We start from the raw sequence: 21,008 nt of genomic DNA, 5'->3' as shown, positions 1-21,008 counted from the left end.
TGTATAAAGAGGAAGATTGTTGTAAAAATCCTTGGCTTTGACTTGAGCACTCCTAGTATTTTGAGAATATATTCTCTGCTTGTATATATGCATAAAAAATTTGCTCTACAACTGTTATCACAGAAGATACTTTTCACAGAGTCATAATGATCCCAAGTCAATTAGCAGTAGATGACTACAAATCTGAAATAGAATTTGAAATACTTTCTTTCTACCCATTATCATGGCAGACTGTTCCACCTCGAGCTGGAGTTATTAGTGTACCACAAAGCCATGTCCGTCCCTCTGGTGGAAGACCAGCACCTGAACCTCAAACCAAACCAGCTGAACCACCAAGGGGTAAGTTTTATTTCTTCTGTAGTATGCTTATATGCATTTATATATATATATATATATATATATATATATATATATACATGCACACACATATATATTAAAAAAGCTAAATCTAAATGTCACTATTGTGGTACTGCCTCTGGTTCAAATCACAGAATCACAGAGAATCAGAGTTTCTAGGTTGGAAGAGACCTCAAGATCACCCAGTCCAACCTCTGACCTAACGCTAACAGTCCCCACTAAACCATATCCCTAAGCTCTACATCTAAACGTCTTTTAAAGACCTCCAGGGATGGTGACTCCACCACCTCCCTGGGCAGCCTGTTCCAATGCCTAACAATCCTTTCGGTAAAGAGGTTCTTCCTAACATCCAGCCTAAAACTCCCCTGGCGCAACTTAAGCCCATTCCCCCTCGTCCTGTCACCAGGCACGTGGGAGAATAGACCAACCCCCACCTCTCTACAGCCTCCTTTAAGGTATCTGTAGAGAGCGATAAGGTCGCCCCTGAGCCTCCTCTTCTCCAGGCTGAACAAGCCCAGCTCCTTCAGCCGCTCCTTGTAGGACTTGCTCTCCAGGCCCCTCTCCAGCTTCGTCGCCCTTCTTTGGACCCGCTCAAGCACCTCGATGTCCTTCTTGTAGCAAGGGGCCCAAAACTGAACACAGTACTCAAGGTGCGGCCTCACCAGAGCTGAGTACAGGGGGACGATCACCTCCCTAGCCCTGCTGGTCACACTGTTTCTGATACAAGCCAGGATGCCGTTGGCCTTCTTGGCCACCTGAGCACACTGCTGGCTCATATTCAGCCGACTGTCCACCATCACTCCCAGGTCCTTCTCTGCCTGGCAGCTCTCCAACCACTCATCTCCCAGTCTGTAGCTCTGCTTGGGGTTATTGCGCCCCAGGTGCAGGACCCGGCACTTGGCCTTGTTGAACTTCATGCAGTTGACCTCAGCCCATCGGTGCAGCCTATCCAGATCCTCCTGCAGAGCCTTCCTGCCCTCGAGCAGATTGACACACGCACCTAACTTGGTGTCATCTGCAAACTTACTGAGGGTGCACTCAATGCCCTCGCCCAGATCATCTATGAAGATATTAAAGAGGACTGGCCCCAGCACCGACCCCTGGGGGACGCCACTAGTGACTGGCCTCCAGCTGGACTTGACTCCATTCACCACGACTCTTTGGGCCCAGCTATCCAGCTAGTTTCTAACCCAACGAAGCGTGCACCAGTCCAAGCCACGAGCAGCCAGTTTCTTGAGGAGAATGCTGTGGGAGATGGTGTCAAAAGCCTTGCTGAAGTCAAGGTAGACCGCATCCACAGCCTTTCCCTCGTCCACCCAGCGCGTCACTTTGTCACAGAACGAGATCAGGTTTGTCAAGCAGGATCTGCCTTTCATAAACCCATGCTGACTGGGCCTGATTGCCTGCTTGCCCTGCAAGTGCTGCATGATGACTCTCAAGAGGATCTGCTCCATGAGCTTCCCTGGTACTGAGGTCAAACTGACATTGCTATTATCAAAAATGCATTGCTATTAACAGCAGATGTCTTCATTTTTCACTACAAATGAAGGTTCTCAGATATAATAACATCTGACAGCTGCAGTTAGTGCTGCTGATCAACCACTACTGTAAACCCTTACCAGATAATAGGCAGCAGTCAGGGGAAATGTAGGCCCACAGACTTCATTCCATTAAGAAAAACTCTTACAGATGTGTTCTGGTCTAGGCTTACCAGTCTCTCTCATTAGATGTGTTGATCAATGGATCGTTCTCTGCAGTGATTGCCCCATAATCATCTTATTTGGAATAGGATTTATATTTGACTCTAAAAAGCCACTTCCTAAATTGAAATATAAAGTTTTTTTCCTATGTATTAACATCAAAGTATGAATTTTATAATGGTGATATCCAAAAGTATATTGAAATTCAACTGAAGTATGTTTAAGAATGGTGTGGTTTCTGGCTCTGTTTTCTATCTATAGTAATATTTTTTTACTGGAGATACACCAGGCTGTTGATGACTTCCAGTCTACTCGCCATGAACACTTGCTCTTCTGCAGTTCTCTCTTGTGCTTTCACATCCATGCGCTCTCATTGATGCTGTTCTTAAGATTTCTAAAACACTTAACAGTGAACAATGCTGCAAATCTACTTGCAGGCTCACCGTTGCTTCCGGAACCACTCAAGCCTCAGGCTGCTCCTGCCCAGCCTGTCCCTCAGCCACCACCTGTGCTAAGGATGCAGGAGCCGCTGATACCAGTGGCATCACACCCGTCTCAGACAAGTGCCCCACCAAGTCTGGAACCACCCCCACAACCGCCGCCTCGTAGCCGATCATCTCACACTTTGCCTTCTGATTCTGCTCCTGCACAGCAGCAAGTAAGTTTCAAACAAAACAAAGCCAAAAACCCAACAACTTCATATATGTCTTTTGTTATGTAAATTAACACAGCTTGTACTGCATGCTGTAGAACTGTGAGAAACTCCTAAAGCAAACAAACAGAGAAATACGAAGGTCAAAAGATTAGTTCTGAAGTTCTGGTTGGATATACTTAACTGATTTTGTATCATCTGTGAATAACTAATATCTTGCATACTAAACATTTAACTTAAGATTTCTTATGACAGACAGATGAACAACTTGTTCTTACAATTATGTTGTCATTTAACAGTTTTACACGGAAAAATACACAATCTAAAATGTAAGTTTATAAGGACACATGCATAATGCTGTTTCCTGTTTAATAAAGTGTAAGCTTTATAGATCTCATGATATGATGCTTTATGTCAGATAACTGATTGCAGGATGATGATATTGATGGGTAACAGAAAAACACTTATCTCCCCTGTTCCCCATTCTCAATTAAAATACCAAAATAATTTGAAAATTCAGTATGGTAACTTTGGTATTGTGTTCTGTAGGACCACTGAGAGTGTAACTTTCAAAAAACAAAACCTTTTTCTAAGAAAAGTCAGTTTCTTACCACTTTAAAATTAAAAAAAAAAAAATGCAGAAGTGGGTTTTCCAGTGCTGATTATACATGCATAAGGCTAAACTTCTTCATTAAAGGCCAGTGGTGTTAATCTCTACAGTACCAGGTGCTAGCCCATATTATTCATTATGTGAATAAAGATGCATGTTCCTTGAAAATAGGTAGATTTGTGCCTTCTTAATTCCAAGAGTGAATTTGTTGTTTTCTCTGGTGGCGTGTTGTTGTTTGTTTTTTAATGCAATCAGCTGTGGACATTGACTATGTAAGCTTTAATTACACCAGTATCTTAGATTTTACCTTATCTCTATATCTGAATTCCCCTTTCAAAAAGCTAGTAGGTAATACCTATTTTGTACAACAGTGAAGCAGCCTCAGTGAGTTGTTGATTTTGAATTCTAATGGGAAATTTTTAAATGCTCTTTTTTTTTTTTTTCTAAAACTCTCTCTTTGCCTGTTAACTGTTGTTGTTTTTTTTTTTTTTCCATTTTGGAAACTTCAGCCGAAAAAAGAGGAGAATATTTTTGAATATACAGGTAGAATATCAAGACTTTAGAGTTTGTTAGAAAGTATAAAGTTTTGCCAGTAGAAAATCTATATGTAGGCAGAAGGTACTTAAGAACGTACCAATTTTCTGAATAGAAATGGATTGCATTTTGTTGCTTTTGAAAGCCCTCACGCCTTCTAAATGTAGTTCTACCACTGATGGTTTTGTGGAAGCAACCCGCTCTTTCAAAATTATTATGAAAATTACATTTATCTGTGTGTATACACAGCAATCAAAAGTATGCTCAGAAACACTATAAACAGGTCTTTGAGCTGGCTAATGCTGTGGCTGTACTGTTTTGTTACAGTGAAAGCAGATAGTTTAAGACTAGTTCAAGTAGCTGTAATTTTCTCTGCAATCACATTTCTTTGATTAACATAGGCCCACCTTGAGTTTAATTTATTGTCTCTAGCTTATTTTTTGAAATGTTCTTTTTCCCATTTTTTAAGAGTTTGGTTAAATGATGTTTCTTTTATTTCTTGATTGCCGTTTGTAAATATGAAATTTTCTGAGAAAATTAATTTAAACACAAAGGCTTTTGAGAGGTGGTGGGATTCCAATCCCATCCTTTGATTAAAAGCTTGACTGTGATAGTTAATGACAGTAGTTTCTCTTTATAAAAGTAATTGCTTGTATACAGAGTGAATATTTGGGACTTCATAGATTACCACACAACATTAAAAAAGCAAAGTAGTTATTATAAATAGAATTTATTTATTGCAAATTAAAGAATTCTTGGCTTTTCATAGAATGGAAGGTCTTTATAGTTTTTCAGCTTAAACTATTATTATAGATGGGTGAGATTATATCAATACAGTTCCCAGAAGGGAGACTGGTGCTTTTCATATTAATGGATAGTTAGAACAAGACCACCCATAGGCAAAGACTTCTAAACAGTTTTCACAAAGAAGCACAAGTCAGATGCACAATGCATGTCAGTATAGAAATAACATCAGAACTGGCTTGAGCTGTTTTTCTGACTCTTAAAGCTTATAAATTCTACAACAAAATCACAATATGAATTTAAAACTTATTATAGTGTCTTGTAATAAATATTTTTGTTTAATATTTGTATCTCCAAAAATGTTTTTTGTTAAAAACAAATATTTTTAACGTGAGGTTGGTTTGTTACTTGGATTTTCTTCCTAATTTTCTTTCCTTTGATGTCTCTCTTTCACAAGCAGGAGCAACCGTCAGGGTAACAGGTATCTATTTACCAATCTTGTATGTGGTCTCCATCTATTCAAGCAGAAAAGATGTATGAATCTTGTTTTCATACATCTACAGTCTCATCCACATTAAAATCACCTGCCCATGTTAATGGATTGATTGTCATACCATAGTTTGCTTTTCCCTTTCATAATGCAATAAAAAATGATAGTGTTAACTGTATTTACTAGTGCCATAGCAAATATTTTGCTTTACCATCGTTTATGGAACAATTAGAAACCTTATTTACGTTGTTTAGTCACCACTGAATCCACTGGTCTCAGTCTGTTTGGAAAAAACAAGTAGGTGTTGGACTTAGCATTTCTCTTTAACACAAATGAACCCTGACACAATTGCAGTCTTGGTGTTTTTCTCAAAATAAAACACATTTTACATCTGTCAAAGAGCAGAGAACTTAACTTTACCCATAGTAAAATATGCTGTTTGTTAAAATTAAAAAGTCGTTATGTTTTGGACAACTTAAAAGCACTTGTTTCCAGAATTATTCAGACCAAATTTTGCTTACAATAAAGAGCAATTGGGATGCATAGTTTCTTTTGGGATTTTGTACTTTTTGATTACTTGGTTAATAAGCATAGAATGTAATCAACTTGTGCCAAGCTGCATTTGATTTACGTTCATTTTGCAGTTCAAATATTTACATTTCTCCCCTCAGTTCTTGATATCTTTGTTTTAACAGTGTTTCTACGCTACTGTAGACTTAGACGATGAACTATTCTAGTTATGGTTTGGTAACGTTAGGCTTCATCTGTTTTAGAAACCCTGACTTAGGAGTATCAGGGTGCATTGTTCTGATAAAAACACCAGAGCAAATGCAGTGTTGCCAGAGTACTTTGTTTATCCTGTCAACCAATTAAAGATGCAATTTAAACAATAAAATAAAAATGCTGTAGTGGATATACTGGGGAAAAAAAAATAAATAAAAAACTTACAATATTTTTATTAGTCCTGAGAGTCTCTAGAGTATGTTATTTTTGCATAGCTCCTTGGTAAGTGGATGTGTGGAGACATGCTTCAGACTATGGACAATAAATGCAATAAAAACAATGAGACTGAGGTTAGGCTATTATAATACTGTATTTTAGTTGATAATTTTAGCTAGCTTCCTACTTCAACAAAACATTAGCAATTTTCATGCTAAAGGTATAAATATTTGGGTATTTTAAAACAATGTGTTAAAATGACAGTCATTTGTGAAATTGGAATTCTCAGAAGCTATTTCAACTTCAGCTTAATTGCTTTGCTTTCGCTTAATAAGGTGGAGCTCCAAACTTTGTTCTGTCAGTGTCATGACTTGAACAAACTGTAGATAACATTCTACCTTTTCTTGACAATTGTAACAAGGTATAAAAGTTACATTGTTGTTTGAAGAAATTTATAAAACGAGGAATATTTTGGTTTTAAGAAGTTGTATGGACAAAACTGGCTTTTCCATTTAGTCTTATTCTAAACGATGATAACTTGCCTTTCTAAAATAATAATGTATTTTAAAAGAAAGTCCTTCCTCTTCCCTACAAAGCTGTTGATTTTAGCTTCAGACATCATGAAACAGCAGAGAAGCCTACAGATATGTCTACACAGAAGTGCCTAATGTGCATATACTAATAACACTAATTTTCCCTTTCATTGTGATGCTTAAATATTGCTTGTAACATCAGCCTTAGAACCTTTCCGACAGTGAGACCTAGAGCTTTTCATTTCACATCTGCGCTGGGTTATCACTTGTTTAGAATATAGCGTATTTGCCCAAGCTTCTCAAAGATTTTCTGATAAAATTTGTGCCTTTTGTGTTTTAGTGCTTTTGGTCAGGATTCTGAGTTGCATGAACCGATGGCATGGGTGAGGGGGGGGACAAGAGGGGACTTGTGTTTAACAGCCAGTGAGCTTTACTTCAGAGAAGGGGCTGAGGGTTATTGTCTTCCAGAAAAGAAGCAACTTGCATGATGCGCTTGTTGTAAAATAACTTCAGTACAGTTTGGTTACAGTTTTCATTTAAGACCAAGAGCTTGTTTTGTTCTTATAGAACTGAGAAATGGGGAGTTAGTAATGATCTTAAAAGGAGACAGCCCCCTGACTTACTAAGCACTTTGTTTTCTTTCCAGATTAAAACAAATGGAGCCTACGGCACTCAACTCGAAACACAGTTGAACAGTGACCCTTTTGAAGACCTGTCATTTAAGCTGCTTGTATCAAAGATGCAGACATCTGTTCGAACATCAGCTGTTCCAACCTTAAACCAAAAGGAGTTGATGCAGTTACCTTCTGCAACACAAAGAAATTATGATACTTTGAATACTGTAAATTGCATGCCAGCAATGCCTCCTACTCCAACCTTTAACGCATCCCAGGAACATACGCGCAGCTCTCCAAATCCATTTGTTACTGGACTGAACTGCACAAACCCATTCACTGAAAGAACCGTTAATGCTGGAAACCCATTTAGAACAGAAACCCAAGGATCTGAATTAACTTCACATTTACTGGAAGGACGTGCTGCTTGCAATCCTTTCCCTTCCCTAAATCCCCCCAGTCGTAATACGAGCAAGCCTGTATTTTCTGTTGATGCATCTGAAAACAGTTTTTGCTTGCGAAGTAACTCTCTCATGGTAAAAAATGTACAGCCAAAAGGATGGGTAACGTTTGATGAGGAGGAGAATTTCAGTGTAAAGCTAAAGCCATCTAAAAGTGTTCCAGATTTTAAGCGAATCAGTTCCAGGAAGACAGCTGGATCTCCAGATTTGCTGGGCACTGAACAAAATACTTTTCTTGGTTCAGACTTTAACTTTGATACTGACTGGAATAAAAGTTCTACTGATTGCTTCTATACAATGCCAGCAAGAAGACCACCCGCACCTCCTATACCATCAAGAATAACCAGCAACAGATCCCCTGCAGATCCTTTCACCACTTCTTCGGCACCTAAGGTGTCACCAACACAAGATTTTACAGAAAGATAGGTGTTCAAAAATATAAGAGGATATATTTGTTGCTAGATTTATCCAGTAGAATAATTGGGCATTTGAGATTATTCTGTGTGCAATAATTAATTGTCAAATGCACTGAAACTTTACTCATAAGCAGCCACTATTATTTCTGTATAAATTTTGAATATGTATATATGGTAGAGCACAAAAAAAATGTCTGAAACTTATGAAAATCCCAATGTAATAGTATTTGAATAGACAGAAAAAGAAGGATGAGCTACTAATCTCAATAAAATATACCAACCTGGGAAATAGTTTTTGCTTAGGGAGCTCTCTCATTTCTGTTTCCCTTTGTGGAATTTCAAAAGAGGCTCCCTGCTGGTAGCCTTCCCACTCCCTTTTTACTGTTTTGTTAATTGATATTTATAAGTATTTACCAAAGAGCTGCCAAAGTTTATTGAGATTTGAATGTTGACAAGTATTGTTTAGAAGTTGTTTAATTTATAACAGAGGCTATGGAGATTTGTAAGGCTTATATTTGAATGTGAGGCACAACAGAAATAGTTTAATTTCAAAATACAAACAATGCTTTGTGTATTAATATATTCACTACTTGACTTCGATTTTCTGTGTCAGTACATTTCAGGTGTTAAAATATTATTGTCACATATATTGACTAGCAGTAGTTCAGAGTAATTGTTCCATATCATCCACTTATTCATTACTCTTTTAAAGATACTTTATCCCCACACACAAATTGGAAACAATTGACATAAGTTTTCCCTCAACCTCTGGAAACAAATCCCCTTGAATCTTGATATATATAAAGCAGTCTTTTACCAGTTACAGACAACATATTACCATTAGCTTGTCCCACCCTCTTTCACATGTTGGAAGGGCTCTCTTGTCCTATAGAAGGCCTTGCATGAAAGAATCAGCGGTCATTGTAAAATATCAGAGGAGAAAGTCATCTTACATATTTGGGCTGTCCTCCCACCATCCTTCCTGTCTACTATACTTACTGCTGCATTTGTCAAAAACGTCGCCTTCAAAGAGAAGAGAACTGCAGTTCTCTGAGGTGAATGTTATCGTTTAGTCGCTTTTGCAGTTATACTAAATACGTGACCCTTTGTTCCCCAGAGACGGTGACCATCCTGTGTGTGGTGCTGCTTTGAGGCTAGCAAAGGCTAAGTTTCAGTTTTACATATTATTCTATAAAAATACAACTCCGTGCTTTTATGTTTTCTAAGGCTCACATTAAATTACATAAAATGTAGTGTTTTATTATCATGAGCAAATTCAAAATAACTGATTTCCTTACAATTTGCAGTGTCTTGGGACATAACTTCCCTGTGCAGATGTGTGCTTTCACCACAAGCTGAACGTGTCACGATGTTGTCATCTCTTGGGGGACTGCAACTGCCTGCCTACACTCATGGGCTTACCTGCAAACAAACTGTACTGGTTCTGCAGAATTAATGCCTGAAACTCAACATACTAGCATTATAGTAGTAAAATACAGAACGACAGTACTTTTTTAAAATCCTCAAATGCTATCAAAACATTATTTATAAAATAATCCACTCTTCCTTTAACACTGTCTGGTTGGCCATGAGCTGCAGCTGGGTAGAGAAGTGACTATCGTGAGTTTTATATTGTGCTTTTTTCTGTTCAGCTCATTAAACAGTACTTGCACATTTTAAACAGCGGTGGTACTCTAATCTTTGTGCTTCAGTATGTGGATTACCTTGTTTTACACTGTTGGCTATAAACATCTGTGTGATCGGTGTTTTGGTATATTCTTACATTAGCAAAACAACTTTGGGGGGAAACTTTTTCCTAGTGGGAGTTACGTGATAAATATGTTCTTCGTTGAATATTTAATTACAGTGATTAAAAACTAAAAAAAACGTACCTGGTATACAGCACCTCTGCACTAGACGGGATTACGGAGGCTGACAGCAACGTACTGCGGAGATCACAAGAACTGCTCCAAAACTAGAGAGCGTGTGTAAATATCGCTAACCACCGTGACGTGTATTAACGAAACAAATTACTAGCAGCAGATCTGGGACGGCTAAGGATTCAGCATAGAAACGCTCAACACCTTCCCATGACTCCTGTGTTCCCTGTGGTAAATTGTGGTAAAAATGTACCCGTTTTTTCTTGCTTGTGACACACGATATTTATGGCTGTATACTTTCCAGAACCGCAGTATTGAAACTCAGTGGCGTGCACCATGCCGTTATATACCCTGTGGAAGGCGGTGTTGCATTAACGAAATAAACATACCTGCCCTTACCAACTCACCCTTCTCTCTCTTTGTACCGGAGCCGCTCACGCAGCAGCAGCCCCCGCCCTGAGGCGCGGCTGAGGGGAGGCGCGGCTGAGGGGGCGGTGCCATTTTGTGTCCCCCCGCCCCGCCCGCCATAACGGCCGCAGCCGAGCGCGGCCGCCATGCCTGGAGCGGGGCCGTGAGGGTCTGTGAGGGGCCGTGAGGCGCCGCCATGGTGCGGCTGCACGTTAAGCGCGGCGATGAGAGCCAGTTCCTGCTGGAGGCGGCCTGCGGAGCTCGCCTGGCCGAGCTGGCGCCTCTCGTCGCCCGCATCTACAACGGGAGGCTGAAGGTGCAGCGGCTGTGCGCAGGTACCGGCCGCCATCCCGCCTCCCCGCCGCCGTGAGGGGAGCGGCGGCCGCAGGGCAGGGCAGGGCGGAGGGGGAGGCAGCGGCAGCGAGGAGTCGGCGGTGGTAACCAGGGGCTACCCCTTGGGTAAACACCTCGGCCTGCCCTCCATCGGGCAGAAATGGTTGCAGAGAGTTGTGTTTGTCCCTTGGGTCGCACCGGGAGACGGGCTGACCCCACGGCTCTGATCCAGCACCAGAGGCAGAGGCTGCCTGTTTATCCCAGGTGTGGGGAGATTCGCTGCTGTGTAGCGGTAAAACGTGCTCCCCTCCTGAAATAAGCTGCCTTCACGAAAGCGTTTGGAAAAAGGAACATGCTGTCAGCTAAAGCTGACTAAAAGTAAGGAAAAGTTCATAGCTAGCACGTAGAGAATCACAGAATCATTAAAGGTGGAAAAGACCTTCATCTGGTATCACATAGGGTTGGGTACCTAGCCTTGTTCCATTTGTTACACTGTTTCAAGTATGTGTGAAAAAGTGTGAATTTTAACGTAATTACTGTGTGTATATACGTATCTATAACATATATCTGTATTTAACACACACATATATATACAACATATTTATATATATACAAAGCATTTATATAAATATATATTCATTATTATTTTCATATACATAGATCTTTAAAAACTGAAGCCCAGCAGTAAGGCTTTCTGCATGTGCATAATCCAAAAGGGCATTTCTCGGTGCTGTGTTCTCAGTAACACAGGTTTCTAACCTTGTTCTCCAAACGCTTTAAAGAGATGCAGGAGCTGGCAGAGCATGGTGTTTACTTGCCGCTTAACATGCAAGGGCTGACAGAAGAGCAAATTGAAGAACTGAAGTTAAAGGATGAGTGGGCAGAGAAGTGTGTACCCAGTGGCGGGAGTGTCTTCAAGAAGGATGAAATTGGACGAAGAAATGGACATGGTAAATAGAGCTGAGATGTTTGCTTCTTTGTCTGTAAGCATAAATAATCTGTGATATCATGAGGAACGTGAAAACCATAATTCTGAACTTCTTTTTCACCTCACTGTCCTGGAAGAAGAGAAAACCAAGTCAATACTTAGTATACATTCGATAACAGGCCAGCCTGATAGCCAGCTAATGTTTCTTTGCCAACTACAGTGATCATCCTATAAACACACCGTATTAAAGGCAGTTGTAGATTTGTTATGTAAGAAGCTATTTAAGAGCCTTTTTTTCCACAATAAATCAGCTAAATGTTGAGTTACATACATAAATCCTGGGTTAGGACCTAGCGTAATGTTGATTTAAAAGCCTAAATGGTGTTATATCTCTTTGGCACACGTGCTATTTAACTTTGCAACTGTAATGCTTGGAAGTAAACTCCAAAAATAAGCAAGCAGTTGCCAGTATGGAGAGTGACTGTTTTGCTTCAATTTATTCTCCCTGTTTGTAAATGCATACTTGGGTACTGTTTCTCTCCGGAGTTTTAAGGTGTTTTGAGTTAACAGGTTCTTCTAGTGTCTCTCAGTTCTTGTATTCACTGTGACTCAGGCTTCCTGAACTCATTCATCTCTTTTTCTTTCTGCAAATTCTGCTCCTGCCTTAGCACCTGCTACGAGCATCGAGCACTGCTTCCCTGCCACCTCAGTGCCAGGGGCACGAGGGCTGGCTGTGACCATCTTTGTGCTGGCTGCTTTATTGTTATCCCAACACCACAACAGCCCCTGCCAGGCCAGCAGCCCTTTAGATGCTGGTTGCAGGCAGTTCAATTACAGAGGAAGCTTTGAATAATTTAGCTTTAACTTGGCATACGCAAGCAGCTTATTCCAAATGTTGTTTTGGGGAAAATAATTCTTCTAGTGCAATGCATCATTCAATTAAGCTTAAGCTCTTGCTGAGTTTCAGTAAGAGCTTACAATATACCTAAATGTTTTCCCTCCTGCCTGTGTTCTCACAAGTGGTCGAGTCTCTTGCACACCTTGGGGCAGGCATTTTAATATCAACAAAACTACAATACTGAACAGTGCACAAATGTGGGCCAAATTAGATACAACTAAATGATGCATTTAAGTACTCAGCTGGAAACGAGCATGCTTTAATTGTGTTTTTCTTTGAGAGGAGGGTTTTTATAACAGTTTAAATATGTAACTATGATATGAAACGTGCATTGTAGTTGCAAAACTGCATTTACTATTAGGATGAGATCTTAATTAGAAAAAAAGTCAGAAAACTCCAAGCTGGTGTTCCTGATTAAAGCACATCAGCCTGTAGAGCCCACAACAGTTACAAGCATAGCAAGGGAAAGAGTCATGCTTTAGGTTGGGGTGAGTGTGAGACTATGACTGTTGCTTTTTACTCAGTATTTTTGTCTCAAGTGAAGTTTTCAGTACCAGTCAATTGTCTTTATGCAAATGTAAGTTTGACTCTCCCATTGCTGGTTTGTTTCTCGAGTTAGTAAGAAGTGTGACAATGCACTATCCAAGTGGTAAATAGACTACAATGTAGTAGCCTATGTATCTCTTGCTTTGTGCTTTAACAATGTTTCATTTGCTTACAGTAGAGAATAACTAGGGCAGGTCCTTCGCTTGTTTTGGGTTGGTGGTGGTTGGTTGTGGTTTTTGTTTTGCTTTCGTTTAGTTTGGCTTTATGGTAAATACAAATTATTAAGTGTGCATCTCTTATTTTTAGCTCCAAATGAAAAAATGCAGCAAGTAATAAAGAAGACAATAGAGGAAGCCAAGGCATTAATCTCTAAGGTAAGTTTTCCGAAGTAGCGTGAACTATCCTAATAGGTGCTGTGTTGTTGCATGGCTTAATTAAATACAGGCTCTTTTCAGTGTAAGGGATAATGATTTTTGAATAATATCCTGCGGTGATGTGAACAATCTAACAGAAACGGACATTTCTGTTAATGATTTTCTTAATGGCTTTTGGCAAGCTGGTTCAACAAGTTAAGGAATCCGATACTAAACACCAAGTGAATGCTGGCAGCCTAGACCACATGAATGATTAAATTGCATTTAATTTTATCCACATGCTCTTAATTTGCTATTGATGCATTCTTGAGGCAGATGCCTGTCGTGTTTTCTGGTGAAAAATTAACTTCATTCTGTGATGCTTCTGGAATAAAGTACCTTTTGCTCATTAGCGTAGTCATTTGGCTCTACATATAATTAATTGAAAAATATGTTTTGATCTCTTAGATTAGGCCTTGGTTTTGCAAGTACTTGGAGGCAAGCTTGGTCTCCATGAGTTCGTGTGTGTAAACGTAAGTCAGAGGGTACGCCCCAATGGAACTACAGACTCAGTTATTCATCTTCATTTTACCAAATATTGTGATACTCTATATAGTGTCTGAGCTTTCATATGACTTTGAAACACTTATTAAATCATATTTATTATCAGATTGGGTTTTTTTGGTGGATGTTTGCAAGCTGTTTACTTTTCCCCACCTCTATAATCCGGGAATTAGGAGGTGTGGAACTTGAAAACAGCTTAAAACCAGTTAAACATACATATAAAGTTAGTAATTTTTTTAACATTGCCTGTGCATTGAAATTGGCCTTCTTGACAGTTCCACTGCTGATAACTGTGTCATATCAGTCACCTGGAGTGAGCAGCTCAGTGTTTCCAGCGGCTTCATGGATCTGTTGGAGGCAAGCAGAGGAGCTACTGTGTTGCGTGACAGTGCCTCAGGTGTGCTGAGTTGCAGCAAACCTGTCCTGAATTTAGGGAGGATTTCAGCCAAACTTTTTTCGAGTCATAACAAAATCCATACGAAATGAGACATGTTAAATGAGATGAAATGAGAGAAGTTAAAGCCTTTGCTTTACTTTAAAGATTTCCTCTGGGTGGACACTTTCTCTTGGATTACAACCGATCAACTCTATTTTTAAATGTCTAGGAAACTAATAATATTTGGCTTTACGTCTTGAGAGGAAAAAAAAAAACTGCAGATCTCGTCTCCACTCTGCAGTTCTTCCTGGGTGGAACTTCCAACTATCTACCTTATCGTCATTTACAATAAGAAATTGCAAAATTACTGCACTGAATGCTTTCTTACTCCAGGAATTACTGTTGTTTATTGGTGAATTAAGTTAAAAGATAGTATGTGAAGTATTTTGGCAGGTTTGTCACTTCATAGTGATGAAAATAAATATGCCTGTGTATTTAAAAAACAAAAAAGGAAAAAAGTTAATCATCTGAGGCTGAGGAACCAATTGTACATGCCAGTTAACTAGTTTAATAATATCCACAAGGAGGCAGCATTCTCTTATTTTTGTATTAAATCTTGTTATTTGCAGTATTGGAACAGTTAAATCCTTAAGCAAAAGTGTCAATTTTTCGCTTCCACGTGCATCTTGTTTTGGTTTTTGTTTGTTTGGTCTTTTGTCTCCTGCAGTTGGGTTTGGAATGATCTCAGGTATTTGATCTTACAGATCTCTGCCTGAACCATGCCAAGCTTTACTCCTCTGCTCATGTGCTCTGTTTTTAACTCAACCCTCAGGTTTTAGACCCTTTCTCTAGCCCTGCTTTAATTCTACTGTTTTAGTCTTGTTTATGAATCACGAGCACTTGGACTTCCCATCCAGTTTCTGAAGTGATACGTATTATCTGAAAGCCTCTATCCACAGATGTTTGTTACTAAATGCCTCTTGCACAAGTTGGTGGATGTTCAAGATCTCTCATTTTTTGCCATTGTAAGCAAGGTAAGCAGAGAGGGTGCTAGTGATGCGTATGGAAATCAATACTCAAATGAGAAAATTTGCATTCCTCTTCTTTTTGTGCAGATGGTTAGCTTTGCTCAAATATCCCAGCAATGAACCTTTAAAGTGACTACTAAATGAAGTCTTCATGCAGGCACACATATGTACATGTAAAATCTCCATATATATACGTAGATATTTTACAGTTCTCTACAGTAAATTATTAATGATCCTTGCCTGTATTTCAGAAACAAGTTCAGGCCAACGTGTGTGTTAATATGGAGATGGTGAAAGATGCACTGGACCAGCTGCGAGGGGCTGTGATGATTGTGTACCCAATGGGATTGCCTCCATATGACCCAGTGAGGATGGAGCTGGAAGATAAAGAAGACCTGGCGGGGACTCACGTATGCAGTAGTGTTTTTGTATTATATGTAGCGTCTGGGCTAAATTTGTGGTGTTTCCCACTTTATCAGTGAAGGCTACTTGTTTTCACGTACCTGAAATATTTTGTTTAACATTTTTGTCAGACAATGTACATAAAAGCACACCAATAGCTTAACTAGAAATAATGTGAGTGAAGTATCTTTGAAATGTTATGTACAAAGCTGAGTTCAGGTAAGCGTGAAACCCAGTTTAAATACCTTGTGGTCAATATTGAGAATTTAATGCCCAAAGTGTTGCTGTTAGATCAAAATTGAATGGAATATAAACCAAGATGCTGCACATTAACATGAAGAGAGCAGTGAAACAGGCGTATAGTGTAAAATCAGCTGAATTGCACTTAATTCCAAAAAGATTTTCCAGGGGAAAAAAAAAAAAAGACAAAAAAAAGGCAAAAAATTAAAACCAGCACCCCAGTAAATTCTCCCCCAAACTCTTCACCTTGTTTGTTTATTTGTCACAGGCCGGACTTGAAGTTATAAAAGAAACTGAAGCACAATTATGGTGGGCAGGAAAAGAGTTGAAAGAAACCAAGTTGCTTTCTGACTATGTAGGCAAAAATGAGAAAACAACCATCATTGTAAAGATACAGAAAGTAAGTATCATGGGAAGGTTTTTTATGTGTTGTTTACGGCAGTCTGATTCTTTGTGGAAGAGAATTGGTAGTAGGTGTATAAAATGGATTAGATTAGGTCCAGTTTAAGTGTCTCAAAGCTGTACTCAATCTATTTTGAGCTTTTAGTTTATTTTATCCGAAGTACTTCTTAGTATTTAGCTGATAGGCAAAGGAATTACTGTAGTTGCTATTACCTGTTTTATAAGAATACACCAAAGAGCTACTTAAAACCAGATTAAACACAACCTGAAAAGCTTAAAACCACAGAAACGCACAAAAAAAAGGCAAACAGTCTCTCAGTTCCATCTCTGTGTGGAGCAGTGGACAGACCCACTCATTCAGTATGCACAGTTATATGTGGTGTGGATACCCTTCATTGCCTTTTTTGAAAGAAGGTTTCTACAACTCAGTTACTTTCTGACTGTGGGGTCCTCAGTTGCTTGATGGCAGGTCTTCAAACTGCTTCGGTTGTCTTGGGAATGTGGGCTTGTGTCTTCTTTGAGGACACATGTTGTGAAAGAGCCCAAATTTGAGCTCTCCCGAAGTCTTCAGTGAGAACCTGCTGCGTGCTAGAAGGAAAATCAAGCTGTTGCACATGCACCACCCAGCTGTGCTGTCAGCTGCAGCGCACCTAAAGCTTGAGGTTGAGCTTCTTAAAAGAAATCAGACTTCTCAGTCAGGTGTGGTGAAGCACATGAGGCTTGTGAACATAGCTCTGCTGTGGAGCAGCGAGCGAAAAAGAGGCAAAGATTCTGCTGCTCCTCAGTTTATAAACCTGGCCATTATTTTCTGGGCAGAGTGACAAACTAACTGCCGTTCTGTTCACCTCAGGCCATATTTGAGGGGAGAACATTTGTGTTTTCAGTGCACTTTCAGAACTTTTTTGGAGCTTGCTTAGCCTGTTTGTGTGTATATAGCACCACGTTCAAAGGATGCATTTGTGAATGTCGGATGCTTCAGAGCATCCTACTTATCCGTAGGTCAGAGTTAGTCTGGTGCTGCATTTCGCTTCTCTGCCTTGAAAAGCAAAATGGCTACAGCAGATCTTACTGTCTGCGAGTGCCCGTAATAGAACCCTTCGAAGCCAAGTCAAGTGACTTACATGTATGCCATTTAGAAGCCCAGAACTGCTTTCTCTTTTCTGTCAGGGTGGCTGAAAAATGGTGCAACAACTCAACAGCCATTGAAGGACAGGCTCCTGGGAAAGTTGTCTCACTGCTTAATTAGTTGCTGGACCTCTTCAGAGAATGCAAAGTAGTACGGTGGTTTTCTTATCTGACACTGGACGCCCGCATTCTTGGGTTGGAGAGCTAATTTAAACCATGCCAGACCCTTTTTGTTCCTGAAGGGGTTCGCCATCTCCCTTTAAACTGTTCTGTTTGCTGTTGTTGACAATAGCTGTCATCGGCTATTTTCTGCTGTGTGCATCACTTCTTCCATGAGGACAGTTGCCTGGAAAAAAGTATTTGTAGTAACAAGTAAAATTTATTTTAATTGTAGTGTTTTGTAACTATCTTCCTTCCCTGCTTTACCAAGCCATAGCCATTTTGAGTCTGTGTTAGCAGGGAAACTAAAGGTGGATGGGCCCCCCCCAAGACATTTGGAATGGCCTGAAAGCTGAGAGATTTCTAATGTTTTTTAGAGCGGAAGTTTAAATAAAGCAGACTCAGTAATCTTGTTTGCAGCTTCCATTGATGTTCACAAAATTGACAGCGTGATTAAGATGGCAAGATAAAAGAGTAAGTCTCACCTGAACACAGCAGGAGTTTCTTAATGTTTATTTTCCTGCCCTGAGGACCTTGTCGAACATGAGATACCTTACTGTCTGAAGAAAGATTCTGCTATCTTTGCCTAGCAGTTTCTCCTGTTCTTTTTTGTATCACAAATGCCATTGTGAACAAAATTTATGGTTTCCCTTTCAGAAAGGACAAGGAGCTCCAGGGCGTGAACCTCTGATTAGTCATGAAGAGCAAAAACAGATGATGCTGTACTACTACAAAAAGCAGGAGGAGCTTAAGGTAGCAGTGACTTTTAGCTCTGTGTGAGCTACGCTGCAGCAGCCACCGAGCACGGGTTTAATTCACTGCTGCTGCCTTCACCTGTCCCTTCTCTTCACAGAAACTAGAAGAGGATGATGACGACTCTTTTCTAAACGCTGAGTGGGCAGACAGCCATGCTTTGAAAAGACAATTTCACGGCGTAAAAGACATCAAGTGGGGGCCGAGATGAAGCTCTACAAACACCTTTTTGCCTCTTCCTGCTGTTTGGTTGATCCACTTGTTTGCTAAGAGGGGCGTTGTGTGTTAGATTCTTCTGAGAAAAGCTGAAGTTGTCTCTTCCATAGCAGATGCCTCTTTCAGCCTTAGGTTTTCAGTAAATGTTTACATTTCTATACAACGGTAGCAGCACTTGTCTGCAAAGATTGGAATCAGTCCTGTTCATGTTGATTGTTCTATTAGAAACTTGTAATTTGAGTATTGAAATATTAACCTATTTCAGAGAGAATATATCTAATAAATGTGTGCTAGGATATTGGATATTGTTTTGAGTGGTCTTTAATTGTTGGTTCTTGCACTTCTTTTAGCTAGTACAGTCTGTATAAGTTATTTTTTTATAAAAATAAATAAATAAAGTTTCCCAGGCTAATACAGTAAAAGTTCAGTGATCTCTATATGCCTGTTTGCATTTTGCCATACCTGATCTTAACCTTATTTTTAAAGGAATTGACCTCTTAATTATTTAAGGAACATATATTTTTTTTTTGTATAAGCTCCAGTAACATTGAAAATGAAGCATTCTAGAAAGATTTTCATCTTTTATTTTTCTTTGGCATTGGAAGGCACTCCGCTGAGCTCGCTCAGTTTAACAAGCTGTTAGCTGTCATGCTTTCAGAGACTGACAGAAATCTGTTTACAGAAATAAGCATCACGTGCAAATGGATTGGATACAATAAAAACAAGCTCGATAGGGTAAGATCTTTACCACAGAAATAACTCTTAAGATTATGACTTTAGAAGTATTTTTATTTATAACATCAACATTTTAAAATGAAAAATGAAATTTATTGGCGAGTGTCTCAGTTCTGGGTTCAGGAGTAACAAAGAAAATGCAGTAGACTTGAATGTTGGGTTTGTTTTGAAGGGAGGATTTTGATTTAGGATTCTAGGCTACTAATGGATAATTAAGTATCTAGAATTACCTAGGTGAATAAGAAGTCTTTAAGAAAACATCGCTCAAGTTTTGTGTGTAGGCTTCTGTGTGCTCAGAGGAGATGCTTTTCTACAGAGGTGTGTATGTCTCCTTGTCAGTAGTCGCGCAGTGCAGAGCCAGGCTGCTTAGAAAATTCTGCATGAGGATCAACTGGGTGTTTTAAAGGGAGGTGAACTCATACTTTTTGTGGTCACTCACAGCCAGCAACTATAACGATGCCTTCATTCACACCCCGAATCAGTTCTTTTCCAGTCTGCAGTGCAGAAAGGCAAGCGAAGGAAGCCGGTTGGCAGTGTAGTTTGCAGCACACTCCAGGTAACAAGTTGCCCCTGCACATCATTCTCCACCTCAGCCAAACTAGATCATGTTCACAAGCTACCTCAGTGTCAAGAACAGGCAGTCGCTCATCAGCAAATAACTTATGTCAAATTCTTATGTGAAACATTTTATGCAGGCGCCACGTTTTGGGATTGTGGTGCTAGGGTGACTCAGCAGCTCTAACAGTCTGGTTATGTTTGCTGTCTGAACTTACACCTGTGTTTGACATTTTTCACTGGTAGATTTTTTATTATTTTTTTTTTAAGTCTTATTCATGCCCTAATCCTCTTGTCACAAGGGTTTAGTCATAGATACACTGGAAAACACAAATGTTTGAGATATTAACTAGAAACTTCCAGCTGTGCCAAACCTGCCAGGGCAACAAGATGGAAATAAATTCTGTGGTCGCTGCCTGTCCAATAAAAATACCTGCATGCGGCTCTCCAGCCTTCCAAATATTAGTGCTGCTGGCTGCAGTCTCTCAGCTTGTTTGAGTCGTTGTAGAACAACAAAGAGAAGGTGCGTTGCTAAATGTTTTTCCATTACTGCAAAGCAATCGTAATTTTCCTTATGTATTAGTATGGTTGAAGAGACATGGATCAAATGGAATTGAAGTGCTTGGTTGAACTTGTAGCTGGAAGATTGAATATAGAAAACAGAAATAATGTCATTTAATAAACTATTGATTTTTTTTTTCATCAATCACTGATCATTTTAAGAAAGTTGCTGTCCGGTGGTTTTTCTTGAGTATCAGTTTTACAGTAACATGTTTTCAAGAAAAAAAGTCAGTATGTCAATATTTTATCTTTGTATTTTTAAGCTGCTTCGAATTTATTTCCATGTAGCAAGGAAATAGAGCAGGTTTTAAAAGAATCCCTTTTTCTATTGCTTCCTCAGATGAAAATCAGCATCCTGGGCAATTCTTTGGAGGCTTTTAAGTACTCACCCAGCTCAAGGCTTTCTTCCTAATGTGCTCCTTTGCTATTATCAAAGGGTGGAGTGAAGAAAACCTGAAAGTACTTCATTTATTAATATCATAGTCAGTGCAACCCA

The 21,008-nt window shown here is 39.5% G+C and overlaps 2 protein-coding genes and 1 long non-coding RNA gene across 13 annotated transcripts in view; 2 read left to right on the top strand and 1 right to left on the bottom strand.

Moving 5' to 3' along the window:
* Positions 1 to 10,328, top strand: part of SYNJ1 (synaptojanin 1) — a 65,971-nt gene extending 55,643 nt beyond the window's left edge. For 8 of the 10 annotated variants that reach the window (XM_072026416.1, XM_072026411.1, XM_072026420.1 and 5 more), the window contains 3 exons: positions 231 to 339; positions 2,495 to 2,715; positions 7,206 to 10,328. In XM_072026416.1, the coding sequence (XP_071882517.1) occupies positions 231 to 339; positions 2,495 to 2,715; positions 7,206 to 8,060 (1,185 nt within the window). In that variant the 3' untranslated portion in view covers positions 8,061 to 10,328. Of the gene's footprint in view, positions 1 to 230; positions 340 to 2,494; positions 2,716 to 5,054; positions 5,079 to 7,205 lie in introns of all 10 variants that reach the window. The other 2 variants (XM_072026439.1, XM_072026434.1) reach the window with 2 other exon arrangements.
* Positions 1 to 10,476, bottom strand: part of LOC139999207 (uncharacterized) — a 35,254-nt gene extending 24,778 nt beyond the window's left edge. For both annotated transcript variants that reach the window (XR_011804443.1, XR_011804448.1), the window contains exon 1: positions 10,338 to 10,476. This is a non-coding gene — a long non-coding RNA (uncharacterized lncRNA). The remainder of the gene's footprint in view (positions 1 to 10,337) is intronic.
* Positions 10,430 to 18,964, top strand: CFAP298 (cilia and flagella associated protein 298). Its single transcript, XM_027449193.3, has 7 exons — positions 10,430 to 10,673; positions 11,454 to 11,621; positions 13,350 to 13,417; positions 15,616 to 15,774; positions 16,275 to 16,406; positions 18,350 to 18,445; positions 18,546 to 18,964. Exons 1-7 carry the CDS (start codon positions 10,535 to 10,537, stop codon positions 18,654 to 18,656), a joined length of 873 nt encoding a protein of 290 aa, XP_027304994.1. The 5' UTR covers positions 10,430 to 10,534; the 3' UTR covers positions 18,657 to 18,964.
* The last annotated feature ends 2,044 nt before the right edge of the window (positions 18,965 to 21,008 follow it).

This window comes from Anas platyrhynchos, chromosome 1 (genome assembly GCF_047663525.1).
Source record: "Anas platyrhynchos isolate ZD024472 breed Pekin duck chromosome 1, IASCAAS_PekinDuck_T2T, whole genome shotgun sequence".
NCBI lineage: Eukaryota > Metazoa > Chordata > Aves > Anseriformes > Anatidae > Anas > Anas platyrhynchos.
This window is presented reverse-complemented; position numbering and strand designations above follow the sequence as displayed.